Source organism: Canis lupus, unplaced genomic scaffold (assembly GCF_011100685.1).
Source record: "Canis lupus familiaris isolate Mischka breed German Shepherd unplaced genomic scaffold, alternate assembly UU_Cfam_GSD_1.0 chrUn_S1873H2070, whole genome shotgun sequence".
Taxonomy (NCBI): Eukaryota; Metazoa; Chordata; class Mammalia; order Carnivora; family Canidae; genus Canis; species Canis lupus.
Window position 1 is genome coordinate 28,521 of NW_023330735.1, and position 21,640 is coordinate 50,160.

Below are 21,640 nucleotides of genomic sequence, written 5' to 3' on the forward strand. Positions count from 1 at the left end.
TATTTATTTATTCCTTCACTAGAGAGACACACAGAGAGAGACAGGCAGAGACATACAGAGGGAGAAACAGGCTCCCCCACAAGGAGCCTGGTGTCGGACCCCAGGATCACGCCCTGAGCCCAAGGCAAGACACTCAACTGCTGTGCGACCCCGGCACCCCACACACATTTTTTAATTAAAACACTTCATACCTAGGCAGTATTGAAAATCTACTTTCAATAAACTAAAGATTTAATTCGTCTAAAGAAGTTCATTAATGGGCATTCCTTTACTCATTCAAATGTTCATTCATGGATTCAACAATTACTCATGAAGCCCACAATATGTGTCAATGACGCTGCTGGTACAGTAACTGTGGCTCTTGTAATTTAGAACTTTATAATCCAAAAGTAATAATCTATGATAGATGAATAGTTTTTCAATTGTAAATAAACATATTGTAAATAAACAAAACCATTCCCCTTTCCCCAGAACCTAAACAAATATTAACTTAATATAATCAGATACTCCAAAGCCCCTCACAAAATCATAGCTATTCATGATACTGTCAAAGGTACTGAATACCTTAAAACCTATCAAGAAATGATTAGTTCTATTCAGAATCGCCTATGTGTCTGTATATTTACTATTTTATATATATATATATTTTTTTCAATCGATGAAGGAAAGTATCTGAATATTCAATTATATGAGAATACTGCACGGTGGAACTGATTCTAAATAAACAACCTCTTACCACAAAACTCATATCCTAATCTGGGGGTCCTGGGATCGAGTTCTGCTTTGGGCTCTCCACAGGGAACCTGCTTCGCCCTCTGCCTATGTCTCTGCCTCTCTCTCTCTGTCTCTCACAAATAAATACATGAAATCTTAAAAAAAAAAAAGTCACTCCTCCTCATCCTAACCTTTCAAGTGGTGTTTTTGATATACTTGAGTATTTCTTCCCTCAGCCTGTACGACACTATATTACAGTGTTTTACTTATATAATAATCATAGTTAACGTTCCTTCAGAGGGAAATAAAGAATTTATGGGATTTTACCTTCTTTCATCCTGATCCATTTTACTTAGACTGTTGTCATTACTCACTCGTAGTAGACTACCAGTTAGGGAATCGGCCTCCTCAAAGCCTGGTGTAATCACAGATGCTTTTGATACCCACTTTACATTTTTATCTTTCTTTATTTCCATGATAGACAAACCAGGATCATTACTTAAAACAAAAATCCAGTTAAAATATCCATTAGAAAGCCAATATTTTCTAATAATTTTACTGGTAAGGAATAAAAAAAATTTTTTGTAAACATCTGTTACCCATCTGAATTCATTTATTAATTCATAGAACAGTTATGAAGTGCAACCATATGCAAGGAAATACACATATACAATTATGATACAATGTCATTTGTGGGGACAAAACTGCCTGTGTAGGACCTGTGGAATCAAGTGCCATTCACCAAGGCACGGGGGAAAAGTCTCATCTGCCCATGCATCGGGTAACAGGCATACGCACTACACACCCAGCTGTGGATCCGGCAAAAGCCCATAAATTGGCGCCACCCTCACCCTCACAGCCACCATCTGGGAGCCCCTGGAAAACACTTAGATAATCACCCATGGGGGTAGAGAGTCTTCGTGGAAAACCAGCTTTCCTATAGAGAAGTTCTAGCACATCACCAGAGCAAAACAATCAGGTTTGGACACATGGGAGCGGTAGTCATTAAAGACTGGAGGAGGTGACTGCTACTTCAAAGGCAAAGACAGCAATGCAAAAGGATATGACAAAATCAAGGAAATATGACACCAACAAAGGATTACAATAATCTTCCTGTAATCAATCTCAGACACGTGGAGATCTGTAATTTATCCAAGAAAGATTTCAAAATCTCAGTCTTAAGGAAATTCAAGGAGCTACCAGAAAACACAAAAAGCCAATTCAGGGGTGCCTGGGTGGGTCAGGCAATTAAGTGTCTGACGCTTGATTTCATCTCAGGCTATGATCTCAGGGTCATGAGATTGAGCCCTGCATCAGGCTTACACTCAGCACAGTGTCCCTCTCCCTCTGCTATTCCCCCCTAGCTCACACACTTTCTCTCGCTAAAATAAATGAATAAAATCTTTAAAAAACAGTTAATTCAATAAAATGAGGAATACACTACATAAACAAAATGAGAAGTTTAATGAATAGCTGGAAGGGCTTAGTCAGTTTAAGTGTCTGACTTGGTTTTGGCTCAGGTCATGATCTCAAGGTCGTGGAATCACCCCCAGGTCTGCTTGAGATCCTCTCTCCATCTCTTTCTCTCTCTCCCCACTTGCTCTTTCTTTCTTTCTTTCTTTCTTTCTTTCTTTCTTTCTTTCTTTCTTTCTTTCTTTTTCTCTCTCTCTCTCTCTCTCTCTCTCTCTCAAATAAATACATTTTTAAAAATAATTTTAAAGGGACAAAGAAAAAGAAAATGTTTTGGTAACTTGTGCATACTTTTAGCCTAGTATCTAATCCTAATACAAAAAGCTAGATTTACCAACAGAAAATTATATATATTTTTTCATGGACTAAATGCATGCAAGAAAATATTATGAGCATATAGCTATGTAAATTTACAAAAAGACTGAATTTTCCCATAGGAGATTATCGGTTGAATAACTTTAGGGCACTGAAAACAAAAACAAAACCAGCAATTACTGTTTTAAAACTGCCATACAGATAACTCTTCTAGTTAAATTAAACATCCAAAAAAGATGGATCTTCCTGAAAGCAATTATTAAACAATTCTTCTCGACCCAAATTTCAGAAGTAAATCTGTAATTATGGATACGAAATAGCTTTCATTTTGAAAACAGTTAATAGAAGCAACTTTTAAATAGAAAACAACTGGTTAAAGACACCTCAAAGTTATGTTGGCGGGGGAATGCTAACATGCAGCCATGGTAACGAGAACCCATCAGAACCAGTTTTAAATGTTTGTAATGATCAATGCCATCTGTCCTCACTCACTAGCCAACCAATGTCAGCTTCTCCCTCATGAAGTATAGCCAATGTGGGACAAAATCACTCCAATACACATGCCTTGAATGCCAACCAATCAACAACAGTCTTACCCAAATTACCATGGTGGCTTCAGATGATGACAAACCACTTAATTCTCTGAAAGTCTCCCAAGTCTTAAACTCCACTTTTCCTGAAACTGTATATAGAAAGCGAAGACTACTCTGTCAGAAAAGACTGTAAGTGGCCAGCATAGCTCCCTCTTATTAGTCAGCAGTAAATTCCGACTTCACCTTTATATTTCAGATATTGAGGGCTCATATCCTCTGGCAAAAATGTTTAAAGTCCTATAATAATTTACCACCATATTTCATTTTCCTTAATGAAACATAAATGAAGTTTGCTCTTCCTTTGTTCCATTCTACTATAATTAAAACTAACATAAATACCAGTAAAAGAATAAGTAGCAAGTAACCACAAGATTAGGCCCAAATAATCCACAAAATGCAGATAACGGACAGGTTAAATTGTCAGAATGGACCCATGCCAACCGTTCTTTCTGTTTAAGTGAGAATTGGTATTATGTTAAAAACAATACACACGGTTTAGTTAAACTCCATTCACTCAACAAACATTTATTGAATAGAACTATATATGCTAGAATGTTCTCTAAGCACTGAGGACACGGCCATAAACAGAAAAAACCCTACTCACGAGGATAGTAAACATAGTAACAATAAACTACACAGTATGAGAGGAGAAAAACTAAAGCAGAGAAATCAAATTTCAATGTGTTGTAGCAAAAGGGGTGGTCGAAATACTAGTCAGGATAAACCAAGAAGGGCCTTGCTGAGAAAGTGACCTTGAAGCAAAAACCAGGGAGAAAAAGAGGGAGCAAGGAGTAAGCCATGAGGATACCTGAGAGAAAAGCACTCCACAGAGAGTTTATAACAAGTACAGAGGTATGCCTGAAGTGTTTATAATGAGGGTGGGGGGTAAGAATAGTGAGAAATTCAAGTGTGGCTGAACAGAAGGAAAGGGATAGAAAGTAGTTCAAATCAGAGAGACAGAGGGAGGAAAGGATAGGGAGGGACCCGAGATGAACAAGTCACATAAGGCCTTGTAGCTATTAGAAAGAACTTGAGTGAATGGGAGGCCATTAGGTTTTGAGCAGAGGAGGACATAATCTGACTTATGTTTTAATAGATCCACTGTGTTTAGAATTAATGGAAAGTGAATTTTCGAAGATTATATAATATGAAGTCACTATTGAAAAATTTGATGTGGTGCATGTTGAAATATATGCTCTTTAAAATGGAAGAATAAGGGGCGCCTGGTTGGCTCAGTCGGTAAAGCGTCTGCCTTCGGCTCAGATCATGACCCTGGAGTCCCGGGATCAGCCCCACGTCAGGCTCCCCGCTTCTCCCTCTGCCTCTGCCGCTCCCTGCACTCACACACTCTCTCTCTCAAATAAATAATCTTAAAAACATTTTTAAAGGAAAAATAATAGCCTGTATGCAAAGTGCCTGAAAAAGAAGATTCACTGCATTAACAACCTCTTGGTTTAGAGCATAGGGATCAAATGTTTATACAGAATATGGGACAAGTTGCCACGTGAAATCTCTTCGTAATAATATTCAGATCAATTTGAGAGTCCAACATTTGAGCACTCGTGCATTGGGAACCAAAACCAAAAACCTAATAATTAGCAGTTTTGTTGGTAATAAGGTAGAGTGCCAGTGTAGCAGGTAACTTCCCTTTGCAACTCAGCAGATATTAAAAGTATTCTAAAGTTATTGTAAGACATCAAACCAAACACTTTAAATATACTTTGGGGGATCCCTGGGTGGCTCAGCAGTTTAGCGCCCGCCTCCAGTCCAGGGTGTGATCCTGGAGTCCCAGGATCGAGTCCCACATCAGGCTCCCTGCATGGAGCCTGCTTCTCCCTCTGCCTGTGTCTCTGCCTGCCTCTCTCTCTCTCTCTCTCTCTCTGTCTCTCATGAATAAATAAAAATAAAAATTAAAAATTTTAAATTTGTTAAACAATCAAAACCCTGCAGACCTAAATTCATTTTCTCAGATAGTTACATGCTGCATTATTTTATAGGTGTGAAAACTTACTTCCTTATGGATGGAGAGTTAGACTCCCTCCAAGTTTTTGATAGATCATCTTAACATATATATGTAACATGTTTATGTAAGTATTCTTAATATATCTGTCATATTTTATAAATATAATAATATATAATAAATGTTCTTAGAATATGTGTGTCTAAGTGTTGACACAAGTCATGTTTTCCTATAGGATCTACTCCTGGCAATGAAGCCGTTGGGATATAGGGACAGCATATATGAAATTTGAAATGCACTGCTACATCACTCTTCAGAAAGGATTTGTCAATTTTCTTCCTCTCTCTCGCTTTTAAAGATTTTTATTTATTTATTCAGGAGAGACACAGAGTGAGGCAGAGACATGGGCAGATGGAGAAGCAGGCTCCTCATGGGAAGCCTGATGCAGGACTCGATCCCACGACCCCGAGATCACAACCTGAGCCAAAGGCAGACGTTCAACCACTTAGCCACTCAGGTGCAACGGATCTGACAATTTTCACCTAACAACAGTGTATGAGAATGACTTTTTCCTTACATTTGCTAACCTAGGTTATTTTTTTTTTTTAGTTAAATATTTATCACTATGCCTGCAAAACAATTTGATACCTTACCGGTCTTTGCCTTTTTCTGTTTAGCACCCTGGGTGGAATATCTCTACTAAAAATATAAAATGTGTTAAACATGAACATTAGCTCCAAACAGAATTTGTTTTATAGAAAAATAATAATTATCTACTGTTTAAATATTGCTATAGGCTTACCTATCAGAATCTTCATTCTGCGTAGTAGGAAACAGGTGGTTATCAGTTTTTCCAGTCTTTCTTTGTTGAATTAGTCCAGCAGCAGGAGCAGCAGCAGCAGCAGCAGCAGCAGCAACAGCAAGAGCAGTACCAAGAGCAGGAGCAGCAGCAGCAGCAGCAGCAGCATCATATATGTTTTCTGCTCCTTCCATTTTATTACTCGTGTGCTGCTTCCTTTCTTTTCCAGTCTTGAATGGAAATTTGATAGTTACAACTTCATTCATTAAAAAGAACTTTTTTCATTAATTGTATCATTTGACTCTTTAATGTAATTTTAATCAATAAAACTATCTTGCACTGAACTTTATCATTACGTGTAATTGTAATTTTTGGAAATTCTGCTTCATTTCTGTTGGAATAGAACAACATAATTTTCCAGAATTCCAAAAAGGGCTTTCTTAATTTTGTGTTCATATCTACACTTTGTTACCTAACATTCCCAACTTCACCCCATCTGACCAGCAGATACAAAGAAATAAAAAGACACAAAAATCTGTCCTCTTCCGTCTTTACCATCTGGATTTTGCTTACACCGACAGATTCAAAGGATGTGACATTGTGATGCTCCAGGAACAAAGAGGAAGCTTTCCATTTCTGCACTGAGCTATTCTTTCCCCAACTGCCTTTTATAATTCTTTTTTCATTTGGATCCCAGAGCTATCAAAAAAGTCACAGTGTTCATTAAAATATGTGAACCAAAGTTCACCACAACATAAAAGGAGCAAAACTGATATTAGTGTCGAATTTTGGGAAATGAGTAATGCTCCCCAAATTTCACATTCCATAACCATAAAATTTTATAGCTAGAGGGTATAAAAATAATTATCAACTTTAATCCCATTTTCTATTGATAATGGGAATAAAACCAAAAAAGATTACATGATTTGTCCAAAGTTCCTAAAGTGGCATTACCTAGCATCAAAGAGATGATACAATTCCTTGATGCTGAATCAAATAAATGACCCAACAAGTTTATTAATCAGCTATGCTAAAAGTGTGACTTTGGCACAGTAATTTAATACCTTAATTGGGGATGAGGCGCTTAGCTAATTTTTATTTTAAAGGAGGATATCTCTAGATTTTATTTTTCACCTCAAACATCAGTTTTCCCCCTTAGAGTCAAATACTGAAGGTTTGCTGAAAATCTATGCTACCTACATGATAAAAGTCGTATGTGTCAAAATATATCATACTTTATTAAACAAAATGTAAAGGTTTGATTCAACAAAAACACCTGAGAATGATGATTAAACAAACACATATATGTGTATACACACACACACACACACACACACACGTGGACACCTGGGTGGCTCAGTCAGTTAAACATCTGCCTTTGGCTCAGGTCATGATCCCCGGGATCTAGGATCAAGACCCGTGCATCAGGCTTCCTGCTCCGCCAGGAGTGTGCTTCTCCCTTTCCCTCCTACACCTGCTCCCATTTGTGTTCTCTCTCTTGGTGTCAAATAAAATCTAAAAAAAAAAAAAAAAAAAAAAAAAAAATTTTTTTTTTTTTTTTAATGTAGAGGAGATGCCTGAGTGGCACAGTTAGTTGGGCCTCCATCTCTTGATTGCAGTTCAGTTCATGATCTCCTGGTCATGGGATTGAGCTCCACTTCAGGCTCCACCCTCACTGGGGAGTTTGCTTCTCTCCCTTTCTCTCTCCCTCTACCCCCTTCACCCTGCTCACACACTCAAATAAATAAGTAAATAAATAAGTAAGTAAGTAAATAAATAAATCCTAAAAGAAAAAAAGGAGTCTGTTAAACTTTATCCCAAGAAGGTAGTAGGAGATGAAGAGGGACACTCTATCATACTAAAGGATCTCTCCAAAAAGACGACCTAACAATCATGAATATGTATGCCCCAAATGCAGGAACTGCCAAGTATAACAATTAATAACCAATGTTAGGACATACTTAGATAATAATACACATATACTTGGTGACTTCAATCTAGTGCTTTCTACACTCGATAGGTCTCCTAAGTACAACATCTCCAAAGAAACAAGCGCTTTAAATGATACACTGGACCAGATGGATTTCACAGATATTTACAGAAATTTACAACCAGACGCAACTGAATACACATTCTTCTCAAGTGCACATGGAACTTTCTCCAGAATAGGCCACATACTGGGTCACAAATCAGGTCTTAAACGATACCAAAAGATTGGGATTGTCCCCTACATATTTTCAGACCATAATGCTTTGAAACTAGAACTAAACCACAAGAAGAAATATGGAAGGATTTCAAACACGTGGAGGTTAACGACCATCCTGCTAAACGATTAAAGGGTCAACCAGAAAATTAGAGAAGAATTAAAAAGATTCCTGGAAACTAATGAGAATGAAGATACAACCGTTCAAAATCTTTGGGAACAGCAAAAGCAGTCCTGAGGGGGAAATACATCGCAAGACCAGCATCCGTCCCCAAACTGGAAAGAACTCAATGCAAAAGCTAACCTTGCACCTAAAGGAGCTGGAGAAGGAACAGCAACGGAAACCTTCAACCAGCAGAAGACAATTAATAAAGATTCGAGCAGAACTCAATGAGATAGAGACCAGAAGAACTGTGGAACAGATCAACAAAAACCAGGAGTTGGTTCTTTGAAAGAATTAATAAGACAGATAAACTATTAGCCAACCTTATTAAAAAGAAGAGAGAGAAGACCCAAATTAATAAAATCATGAACGAGAGGGAGGGATCACCACCAACACCAAGGAAATACAAACGATTTTGAAAACTTAGTATGAGCAGCTTTACGCCAATAAATTAGGCAATCGAGAAGAAATGGGTGCATTCCTGGAAAACCACAAACTACAAAACTGCAACAGGAAGACATAGAAAAGCTGAACAGGCCAATAACCAGGGACGAAACTGAAGCAGTCATCAAAAACCTACCAAGACACAAAAGTCCGGGGCCAGATGGCTTCCCAGGGGAATTCTATCAAACGTTTAAAGAAGAAACCATACCTATTCCACTAAAGCTGTTATGAAAGATAGAAAGGGATGGAGTACTTCCAAAGTCGTTCTATGAGGCCAGCATCACCTTAATTGCAAAACCAGACACAGACCCCACCAAAAAGGAGAATTATAGACCAATACCCTGATGAACACGGACGCAAAAATTCTCAACAAGATACTAGCCAACAGGATCCGACAATACATTAAGAAGATGATTCACCATGACCCAGTGGGATTTATCCCCGGGATGCAAGGCTGCTTCAACACTTGTAAAGCAATCAATGTGATTCATCATATCAGCAAGAGAAAGAACCAAGAACCACATGATCCTCCCAATAGATGCAGAGAAAGCATTTGACAAAATACAACATCCATTCCTGATCAAAACTCTTCAGAGTGTAGGGATAGAGGGAACATTCCTCAGCATCTTAAAAGCCATCTACGAAAATATCGTTCTCAATGGGGAAACACTGGGAGCCTATCCCCTAAGATCAGGAACAAGACAGGGATGTCCACTCTCACCATTGCTATTCAACATAGTACCAGAAGTCCTAGCCTCGGCAATCAGGCAACAAAAAGAAATAAAAGACATTCAAACTGGCAAAGAGGAAGTCAAACTCTCCCTCTTTGCAGATGACATCATAATGCAGCTAGAAAACCCAAGAGACTCCACCCCAAGACTGCTAGAACTCACAGCCATTTGGCAGTGTGGCAGGATACAAAATCAATGCCCAGAAAACAGTGGCATTTCTATACACTAACAATGAGACTGAAGAAAGAGAAATGAAGGAGTCAATCCCAATTACAATTGCACCCAAAAGCATAAGGTAACAAGGAATATACATAACCAAAGAGGTAAAGGGTTTCTACCCTCAAAACTACAGAACACTTCTGAAGGAAATTGAGGAAGACACAAAGAGATGGAAACATATACCATGCTCATGGATTGGCAGAATGAATATTGGGAAAATGTCAATGGTACCCAGGGCAATTTACACACTTAATGCAATCCCTATCAACATACTATGGACTTTCTTCAGAAAGTTGGAACAAATCATCTTAAGATCTCTGTGGAATCAGAAAAGACCCCAAATAGCTAGGGGAATATTAAAAAAGAAAACCATAGCTGGGGGCATCACAATGCCAGATTTCAGGTTGTACTACAAAGCTGTGGTCATCAAGACAGTGAGGTACTGGCACAAAAACAGACACATAGATCAATGGAAACAGAATGGAGAATCCAGAAGTGGGCCCTCAACTCTATGCTCAAATAATAGTCGGCAAAGCAGGAAAGACTATCCACTGGAAAAAAGACAGTCTCTTCAATAAATGGTGCTGGGAAAATTGGACAGCCACATGCAGAAGAATGAAACTGGACCATTCTCTTATGCCATACACAAAGAAAAACTCAAAATGGATGAAAGATCTGAATGTGAGACAGGAATCCATCAGAATCCTAGAGGAGAACACAGGCAACACCCTTTTTGAACTTGGCCACAGCAACTTCTTGCAAGATACATCCCTGAAGGGAAGAGAAAGCAAAGCAAAAGTGAATTACTGGGACTTCATCAAGGTAAGAAGCTTCTGCACAGCAAAAGAAACAGTCAACATAACTAAAAGGCAACCTACAGAATGGGAGAAGGTATTTGCAAATGACCTATCAGATAAAGGGCTAGTATCCAAGATCTATAAAGAACTTAGTAAACTCAAAGAAACAACAATCCAATCATGCTATGGGCAAAAGACATGGACAGAAATTTCACAGAGGAAGACATAGACATGGCCAACAAGCACATGAGAAAATGCTCTGCATCACTGGCCACCAGGGAAGTACAAATCAAAACCACAATGGGATACCACCTCCCACCAGTGAGAATGGGCAAAATTAACAAGGCAGGAAACAACAAATGTTGGAGAGGATGTGGAGAAAGGGGAACCCTCTTGCACTGTTGCTGGGAGTGGGAACTGGCACAGCCACTCTGGAGAACTGTGTGGAGGTTCCTCAAAGAGTTAACAATAGATCTGTCCTACGACCCAGCAATTGCACTGCTGGGGATTACCCCAAAGATACAGATGCAGTGAAATGCCAGGACACCCGCACCCCGATGTTTCTTGCAGCAATGTTCACAATAGACTAACTGTGGAAGGAGCCTCGGTGTCCATCGAAAGACGAATGGATAAAGAAGATGTGGTCTATGTATACAATGGAATATTACTCAGCCATTAGAAACGACAAATATCCACCATTTGCTTTGAGGTGGAGGGACCTGGACGGTATTATGCTGAGTGAAATGTGTCAGTCTTTAAAGGACAAACATTACATGGTCTCATTCATTTGGGGAATATAAAAATTAGTGAAAGGGAATAAAGGGAAATAGAGAAATTGAGTGAAAATATCAGTGAGAGTGACAAAACATGAGAGACACCTCACCCTGGGAAATGACCAAGGTGTAGTGCAAGGGGAAGCGGGCAGGGGGTTGGGGTGAGTGGGTTATGGGCACTGAGGGAGTCACTTGGCAGGATGAGCACTGGGTGTTATGGTATATGTTAACAAACTGAATTCCAATAAAAAAATTACAAATAAAATACAAAATTAAAAAATACAAAATATAACAACTATGAAGACTAAAGTTTCCCGAGATAACGTAAAATGTATCCACTGTTGGAGATCTTTGAGAAAGTAAAGGTCATCCTTCTACAAATAATATTGTATACTCTACGGGCAACTTTTCCTTCCTTACGATTCTATAATGATAAATCATCTTATAAAAAAATGATAAATCATGAGTTTATTCATTTGACATGTGTCTCTATTCTAAGCTTATATTTAAAAAAAGATGCATCAGAATCCAGAAAATAGTTTTTATATTTTTTAAGAATCTTGCAGCTTAAAATTTATTTTTTTCATTTAATGGATAGAGATTAAGAACCTCACTTACCTAAGAAAAAAATTCAGTTTTAATTAATGAAAAAACTAAAATGTTTATTTACGTCCTCTCTATTCTCAAAAGATATAAAGTCGACCAAGATTATACCACACAGTAAGTTTAATTAGAAACCACAAGAAAGACAACAGCCAAAGTTCAAAACTCATAATAAATCTGATTATGGCTTAAAACAGACTTCACTTTGTACTATGTATAAACACAACTCTTGCTAAATTAAATATAGGCTATCATACTTTATTAAACTTAAAAGGGTAAAATTTCCTCCCAGTTCTTCATAAAAACCAGCTGTCATTCTGAAGAATCTGAGCATGTTTTGTATTGCCTTTTATTAACTTGCATTTAAAATAATTTCTACCGCATTTTATAATATACAGCATCTGTTCTACCTTAGCCTCACTACTGCTGTGTTTTTAATAATAATCTCTCTAAACTCTCCTATCTTTACATTCATCTCATCCTTATTAAATGAATTCTTACCCCACAACCCCTCCCCTCATCTTCACATCCATCTAGCTATTCTATCCAGTTGCTTTCTAATTCTTTCCCTCCATAATGGCACACCTAAGATTTGTTTATTCCCACCAACCGTAATAAATCTCAACCCAGTACTTACTTCTCTGTTGTTATTACACTGTTTTCTCTTATATTCTTGAGGGCTTCCATTTCTCCCTAAGATTCTTTTCATTATAAGGATATCAAGAGGATAGTATGTGAAAAAACATGGGGGACAAAGTTCAAAACAACTTACCTTTGTAACACCAAGCATTGCTGAAGACGTTTGAGGAGTTTCGGGTGATACAAAAGCAAGAGGAGAATAGTCAGAGACATTGACGGATGGTTTACAGAGAGTTTCAGTCTTATCTTCCCTTGCAAAATTGTTGTCAGCAAATAAAGGTCTATCTTCTTGGCTCACAAGACCACATTTTGCTTCTATTTAGTGAAAAACAAAGTAAAGAGTACATGAAGATATCTGTAACTTTGAATTACTAAATAACACAAAAATGGACAAAACTCCGTGAAAAACACAAATCTTCAAATAGCTTACTCTTGGGTCGCAGAAAAGCAGCCATTTGCTTTCTTAAGTTTAGTTTCGGGACAGTCTAGAAAAAAAATTGATAGTTTTCAGGATTACAAGTATCACATTTCGTAAAAATAATTGTAATATTCACCATTACCAAATGAACACCATTACAAAAAGAACACAGGTTTTGGAGATCATTCAAATACAGATTCAAATCTCAGTTCCGCCATTTACTAACCTACATTTTCTCATGGGGTGAAGATTATAAGAGATTTAATAGTCCCAAAATGTTACTTTTCTTACCCCTGATTATTATACAAAGTCTTCCTCAAAAAGTTAAATAAAAATAGAGCTATCCGGGATCCCTGGGTGGCGCAGCGGTTTAGCGCCTGCCTTTGGCCTAGGGCGCGATCCTGGAGACCCTGGATCGAATCCCACGTCGGGCTCCCGGTGCATGGAGCCTGCTTCTCCCTCTGCCTATGTCTCTGCCTCTCTCTCCCTCTCTCTCTCTGTGACTATCATAAATAAATAAAAATTTAGGGAAAAAAATAGAGCTAACCTATGACCCAGCAATCGCAGTACTCAGTATTTATCCAAAAGATACAAACATAGTGATTTGAAAGGGCACCAGCACCCCAACGTTTAAAGCAGCAATGACCACAATAGCCAAACTACAGAAAAGCCCGATGCCCATTGACAGATGAATGGATAAAGAAGATGCAGTGTGTATAAATACAATGGAATATTACTCAGCCATCCTAAAGAATGAAATCTTGCCATTTGCAATAACATAGATGGGACTTAAGAGTATTATACTAAGTGAAATAAGTTAGAGAAAGACAAATACCATATGATTTCAATCCTATGTGGAATTTAAGAAACAAAACGGAGGTGCATAGCGGAAGAGAGGGAAAAATAAGATAAAAATCAGAGAGAGAGACAAACCGTAAGAGACTCTTAATCATAGGAAATAAACTGAGGGTTGTTGGAGGGGAGAGGGTTGGGGCAATGGGGTAATTGGGTGATGGTAATTAAGGAGGGCTCTTGAAGTAATAAGCACTAGATGATGTATGCAACTGATGGATCACTGAATTCTACCTCTGAAACTAATAATACGCTATATGTTAATTAATTTGAATTTAAAAATTTTAAAAAGGGGATCCCTGGGTAGCTCAGTGGTTTAGCGCCTGCCTTTGGCCCAGGGTGGGATTCCTGGAGACCAGGGATAGAGTCCCATGTCAGGCTCCCTGCATGGAGCCTGCTTCTCCCTCTGCCTGTGTCTCTGCCTCTCTCTCCCTATGTCTATCATGAATAAATAAAAAAATCTTAAAAAAAAATTTTTTTAAATACTTTCTTTACCAAAATGTCTTAAAATAAAAATCTATCCCTAGGTAATTTAAATTAAAAAAACTAACAATAAGGGCAGCCCCGGTGGCGCAGCGGTTTAGCACCGCCTGCAGCCCAGCGCGGGATCCTGGGGACCCTGGATCGAGTCCCACATCAGGCTCTCTGTATGATGCCTGCTTCTCCCTCTGCCTGTGTCTCTGCCTCTCTCTCTGTCTCTATGACTAAATAAATAAAATCTTTTAAAAAAACTAACAATAAGAAATGTCATTATTGGGACACCTGTGTGGCTCAGTGGTTGAGCATCTGCCTTCGGCTCAGGGTGTGATCCCAGAGTCCCACATCAGGCTCCCTACATGGAGCCTGCTTCTCCTCCCTCTGCCTCTGTCTCTGACTCTCTCATGAATAAATGAATACAATATTTTTAAAAATTAATTATTTTATTATATTTAAAATTTTTCAAATGTGTTTGAATGATTTATAATTGCATGACGATCTCTTATAAGAGAAAATATTAAAATTTAGTTTCTAGTAGTATTTATTTGGGCAAGTTGGCATTACAAACAGTTTAAGTTGCTTTTGTTTGTCAAAATGCTAAGGACAAATGATTATCTAACATCAGCTCCTTCCAGGAATGTGAGAAAAATAATAAGGCTTGTGGGGTAATGGTTCAGGAATGAAAACCACAGACACACACAGACAACAGAAAGGCATAATCAAAAATATTGACAATAAACATAGAAAGAGATGGACTGAAAGAACAGACACTAAAGAAACGTGTTTTGTTTTTTTTCCCCCCATGTAAGGAAAACGTAGGGTACGGGAAAGTCATGTACAAAAAAATGCAGGGGGGACAGCCATGGTGGTTCAGTGGTTGAGTGTCTGCATTCGGCCCAGGGCGAGATCCTGGAGCCCCAGGATCGAGTCCCATGTCAGGCTCCCTGTATGGAGCCTGCTTCTCCCTCTGCCTGTGTCTCTGCCTCTCTCTGTGTGTGTGTGCGTGTGTGTGTGTGTGTGTGTGTGTGTGTGTGTCTGTCATGAATAAATAAAACCTTTAAAAAATGCAGGAAGAAGAAGAAAAAAAGAAAAACATAAGACGTGACCAATCAAGCATGATCTTAAGGCAGGGAAAAATGTAAGTTAAAAAAGGCCTGTGGAAAAAATGGTTAGGTTAGTATTAACTTATTAGTTAATACTAATTAATTATTAATTATTAATAATACTAACAACCATTTTTCCACAGGCCACACTATATGTGTGTGTATGTGTGTGTGTGTGTCTGTGTGTGTGTGTGTGTGTGTGTATGTATGTATAGTTAGGAATATACAATGAACAGCCGCCTCTGTTTAATATATAAATGTAACATTTATATAATAGATTGCCCCCTATATATTTTCAGACCATAATGCTTTGAAACTAGAACTAAACCACTAAAAGAAGAAATATGGAAGGATTTCAAACACGTGGAGGTTAACGACCATCCTTCTAAACGATTAAAGGGTCAACCAGGAAATTAGAGAAGAATTAAAAAGATTCCTGGAAACTTATGAGAATGAAGATACAATCGTTCAAAATCTTTGGGATACAGCAAAAGCAGTCCTGAGGGGGGAATACATCGCAAGACCAGCATCCGTCCCCAAACTGGAAAGAACTCAAAGCAAAAGCTAACCTTGCACCTAAAGGAGCTGGAGAAGGAACAGCAACTGAAACCTTCACCCAGCAGAAGACAATAAATAAATATTCGAGCAGAACTCAATGAGATAGAGACCAGAAGAACTGGGGAACAGATCAACAAAATCAGGAGTTGGTTCTTTGAAAGAATTAATTAATAAGACAGATAAATTATTAGCCAAACTTATTAAAAAGAAGAGAGAGAAGACCCAAACTAATAAAATCATGAACGAGGGGATCCCTGGGTGGCGCAGCAGTTTGGCACCTGCCTTTGGCCCAGGGCACGATCCTGGAGACCCGGGATAGAATCCCACGTCGGGCTCCCGGTGCATGGAGCCTGCTTCTCCCACTGCCTGTGTCTCTGCCCCTCTCTCTCTCTCTCTCTCTCTCTCTCTCTGTGACTATCATAAATAAATAAAAATTAAAAAATAAAATAAAATAAAATAAAATCATGAACGAGAGAGGAGGGATCACCACCAACACCAAGGAAATACAAACGATTTTGAAAACTTAGTATGAGTAGCTTTACGCCAATAAATTAGGCAATCGAGAAGAAATGGGTGCATTCCTGGAAAACCACAAACTACAAAACTGCAACAGGAAGACATAGAAAAGCTGAACAGGCCAATAACCAGGGACGAAACTGAAGCAGTCATCAAAAACCTACCAAGACACAAAAGTCCGGGGCCAGATGGCTTCCCAGGGGAATTCTATCAAACGTTTAAAGAACAAACCATACCTATTCCACTAAAGCTGTTATGAAAGATAGAAAGGGATGGAGTACTTCCAAAGTCGTTCTATGAGGCCAGCATCACCTTAATTGCAAAACCAGACACAGACCCCACCAAAAAGGAGAATTATAGACCAATACCTTGATGAACACGGACGCAAAAATTCTCAACAAGATACTAGCCAACAGGATCCGACAATACATTAAGAAGATGATTCACCATGACCCAGTGGGATTTATCCCCGGGATGCAAGGCTGCTTCAACACTTGTAAAGCAATCAATGTGATTCATCATATCAGCAAGAGAAAAAAAACAAGAACCACATGATCCTCCCAATAGATGCAGAGAAAGCATTTGACAAAATACAGCATCCATTCCTGATCAAAACTCTTCAGGGTGTAGGGATAGAGGGAACATTCCTCAGCATCTTAAAAGCCATCTACGAAAAGCCCACAGCAAATATCGTTCTCAATGGGGAAACACTGGGAGCCTTAACCCTAAGATCAGGAACAAGACAGGGATGTCCACTCTCACCACTGCTATTCAACATAGTACCAGAAGTCCTAGCCTCAGCAATCAGGCAACAAAAAGAAACAAAAGGCATTCAAAGTGGCAAAGAGGAAGTCAAACTCTCCCTCTTTGCAGATGACATGATACTGTGCATAGAAAACCCAAAAGAGGGCAGCCTGGGTGGCTCAGCGGTTTAGCACTTCCTTCGGCCCAGTGCCTGGTCCTGGGGACCCGGGATCGAGTCCCGCGTCCGGCTCCCTGTGTGGAGCCTGCTTCTCCCTCTGCCTGTGTCTCTGACTCTCTCTCTCACTGTATCTCATAAATAAATGAATAAATAAAATCTTAAAAAAAAAGAAAGAAAAAGAAAACCCAAAAGACTCCACCCCAAGATTGCTAGAAATCATACAGCAATTTGGCATTGTGGCAGGATACAAAATCAATGCCCAGAAATCAGGTGCATTTCTATACACAAACAATGAGACTGAAGAAAGAGAAATGAAGGAGTCAATCCCAATTACAATTGCACCCCAAAGCATAAGATACCTAGGAATATACATAACCAAAGAGATAAAGTGTCTCCACCCTCAAAACTACAGAACACTTCAGAAGGAAATTGAGGAAGACCCAAAGAGATGGAAAAATATGCCATGCTCACAGATTGGAAAAATTTCAATGCTACCCAGGGCAATTTACACATTTAATGCAATCCCTATCAACATACTATGGACCTTCTTCAGAGAGTTGGAACAAATCATCTTAAGATTTGTGTGAAATCAGAAAAGACCCCAAATAGCTAGGGGAATATTAAAAAAGAAAACCATAGCTGGGGGCATCACAATGCCAGATTTCAGGATGTACTACAAAGCTGTGGTCATCAAGACAGTGTGGTACTGGCACAAAACAGACACATAGATCAATGGAAACAGAATGCAGAATCCGCAAGTGGACTCTCAACTTTATGGTCAACTAATATTCAACAAAGCAGGAAAGACTATCTACTGGAAAAAAGACAGTCTCTTCAATAAATGGTGCTGGGAAAATTGGATAGCCACATGCAGAAGAATGAAACTGGACCACTTTTTTACACCATACACAAAGATAAACTCAAAATGGATGAAAGATCTAAATGTGAGACAGGAATCCATCAGAATCCTAGAGGAGAACACAGGCAACACCCTTTTTGAACTTGGCCACGGCAACTTCTTGCAAGATACATCCCTGAAGGGAAGCAAAACCAAAGCAAAAATGAATTATTGGGACTTCATCAAGGTAAGAAGCTTCTGCATAACAAAAGAAACAGTCAAGAAAACTAAAAGGCACCCTACAGAATGGAAGAAGTTATTTGCAAATGACCTATCAGATAAAGGGCTAGTATCCAAGATCTATAAAGAACTTAGTAAACTCAACAGCAAAGAAACAAACAATCCAATCATGCTTTGGGCAAAAGACATGGACAGAAATTCCACAGAGGAAGACACAGACATGGCCAACAAGCATATGAGAAAATACTCCGGATCACTGGCCATCAGGGAAATATAAATCAAAACCAGAATGAGGTATCATCTTCCACCAGTGAGAATGGGCAAAATTAACAAGGCAGGAAACAACAAATGTTGGAGAGGATGTGGAGAAAGGGGAACCCTCTCACACTGTTGTTAGCAATCTGAACGGGTACAGCCACCCTGGAAAACTGTGTGGAGTTTCCTCAAAGAGTTAACAATAGAACTGCCCTATGACCCAGCAATTGCACTTCTGAGGATTTACCCAAAGCTACAGATGCAGTGAAATGCAGGACACCTGCACCCCAATATTTATAGCAGCAATGTCCACAATAGCCAAACTGTGGAAGGAGCCTCGGTGCCCATCGAAAGATGAATGGATAAAGAAGATGTGGTCTATGTATACCATGGAATATTACTCAGCCATTAGAAATGACAAACACCCACCATTTGCTTTGACGTGGATGGAACCGGAGGGTATTATGCTGAGCAAAATAAGTCAATTTGAGAAGGACAAACATTATATGTTCTCATTCATTTGGGGAATATAAGAATTGGTGAAAGGGAACATAGGGAGAGGAGAAAAAATGAGTGAAAATATCAGTGAGAGTGACAGAATATGAGAGACACCTAACTCTGGGAAATGAATAAGGGGTAGTGGAAAGGGAGGTGGGGGGGGGGGGGTTGTGGTGACTGGGTGATGGGCACTGAGGGGGTCACTTGGCAGGATGAGCATTGGGTGTTATGCTAAATGTTGGCAAATTGAACTCCAATAAAAAAAAGTTAAAAAAACATAAAATGACAAGAGGCAAGCCACTTTATATTTTAAGAGTAAATAATACACAACACTAAACTCAGAGCAGGAAAATTAATTTTACAAGACAGTACTTTACCTTGGTACCAGAACTTAAGTCCTCATGTTTTGAAGGCCTTGAATCATCAGTATCAGCTTTGCGGGTACGACTTTACAGCAAAAATAGAAAACAAAGACAAGTTCATTTCTTTAAAAAGAAAAATCGAGTCACAGTCAGTTGTTTATTAATGAAGTTTCTTGACATACGAAAATTTAGCCTCGTTTTGGTTAAGCTTTTATTTTTAATTCTAGTATCCTTAACATACAGTGTTACATTAGTTTCATATATACAATATAATGATTTGGTAATTCCATACATCACCCAGTGCTCATCATGACTAGTGCATTCCTTAATTCCCATCTCCTATTTCACCCATTCCCCTACCAACATCCCCCCTGGTAACCATCAGTTTGTTCTCTATAGCAGTCTTCTTCTTGGTAAATCTGTCTTTTCTGTCTCCTTCGCTCATTTTTATTTTGTTTCTTACATGTTACTTAGGAGTGAAATCATATTTGTCTTTCTCTGACTTACACTGCTTAGCGTAATACGCTCTAGCTCTCACCATGCAAATGACAAGATGTCATTCTTTTCAATGGCTGAACAATATTCCATTGTGTGTGTGTGTGTGTATATATATATATATGTGTGTGTGTGTGTGTGTGTGTATATATATATATATATATATACACACACACACCACTTTTCATTCACTAATCCATCAACATGCACACTTAGGCTGATGATTGCAAATAATGCTGTAGTAAAAACATGAGTGCATGTATCCCTTTGAATTGGTGTGTTTGTCATATCTGGGTAAATATGCAGGAGTGCAACTCTTGGATTGTTAGTTTTGTTTTTAACTTTTTGAGGAACCGCCATACGGTTTCCCATGGTGGCTGTCCCAGTTTGCACTTCCACCAAAAGTGCAACAGGGTTCCTTTTTCTCCACATCCTCAACTACACTTGTTTCTTGTGGTTTTGATTTTAGCCATTCTGACAGGTGTGCAGCGCTATCTCATTGTAGTTTTGATTTGCATTTCCCTGATGATGTGTGATGCTGATCATCTTTTTATATATCGGTTGGCCAACTGGACATCTTCTTTGGAAAAATGTCTGATATATTCTGATCATTCTTGACCTGGATTGTGTTTTGGGTGTTGAGATGTATCAGTTCTTTAGATTCTTACACTAACCTTTATCAGATATGTCATATGCAAATGTCTTCTCCCATTCTGTAAGGTTGCCTTTTAGTTTTGTGGATTGATTCCTTCACTGCAAAAGCTTTTGATTTTGATGTAGCCCCAACAGTTTATTTTGCTTTTATTGCTCTTGCCTCAGGAGACATAAAAAAAGAAAAACCTGGCTACAGCTAATACCAGAGAGATCATTGCCTGTGCTCTCTTCAAGGATAAAATGGTTTCATGTGATATATTTATATCTTTAAACCATTTTGAATTTATTTTTGTAAATGGTGAAAGAAAGTGGTCCTGTTTCAATCTTTTATATACCCATTCAGTTTTCCTAGCATCATTTATTGAAGGAGACTGCCTTTTCAAACCATTGGATATTCTTTCTTGCTTTGTCAAAGATTAATTAGCCATATCATTATAGTTTATTTCTGGATTTTCTATACTATTCTACTGATATTTGTATCCATTTAATGCCAATACTATGCCGTTTTGATTACTACAGCTTTGTAATATAACTTGAAATCTAGCATAGAGATATCTCCAGTTATGTTTTTCTTTTTCCAATATTGCTTTGGCTATTTGAGGTCTTCAGTGGTTCCATATAAATTTAGTGTTGTTTGCTCTAGTTCTGTGAAACATGTCGATGGATTTTAGTAGGCATTGCATTAAATTTGTAGATTGCTTTGGGTCCTATACACAGTTTAACAATAGGTGCTCTTCCAATCTATGAGATGGAATTCTTTCCACGTCTTTGTGTCATCCTCAATTGCTTTCACCAATGTTTTCAGAATACAGGTCTTTCAAAATTTGGCCTCTGTGTTATTTTTTTAACATGTTATTTATTTATTTATTTATTTATTTATTTATTTATTTATTTATTTATTTATTTATTTGAGAGAGAGAGAGAGAGAGAGTGTGTGTGTGTGCACAGTAGGCAGAGAGGCAGGTGGAGGGAGGGGAAAGAAGCAGGGCCCCTGCTGAGCAGAGAGCCTTATATGTGGCTCTATCCCAG

The 21,640-nt window shown here is 38.5% G+C and overlaps 1 protein-coding gene across 4 annotated transcripts in view; it reads right to left on the reverse strand.

Annotated features, from left to right (window-relative positions):
• Window positions 1–21,640, reverse strand: part of LOC119878739 (ankyrin repeat domain-containing protein 26-like) — a 56,728-nt gene that overhangs the window by 24,410 nt on the left and 10,678 nt on the right. For 3 of the 4 annotated variants that reach the window (XM_038589312.1, XM_038589310.1, XM_038589311.1), the window contains exons 4-8: window positions 19,478–19,547; window positions 12,854–12,908; window positions 12,557–12,738; window positions 5,855–6,081; window positions 1,042–1,212 (exon numbers count right to left, since the gene is read on the reverse strand). In XM_038589312.1, the coding sequence (XP_038445240.1) occupies window positions 1,042–1,212; window positions 5,855–6,081; window positions 12,557–12,738; window positions 12,854–12,908; window positions 19,478–19,547 (705 nt within the window). The remainder of the gene's footprint in view (window positions 1–1,041; window positions 1,213–5,854; window positions 6,082–12,556; window positions 12,739–12,853; window positions 12,909–19,477; window positions 19,548–21,640) is intronic. The other variant, XM_038589313.1, reaches the window with a different exon arrangement.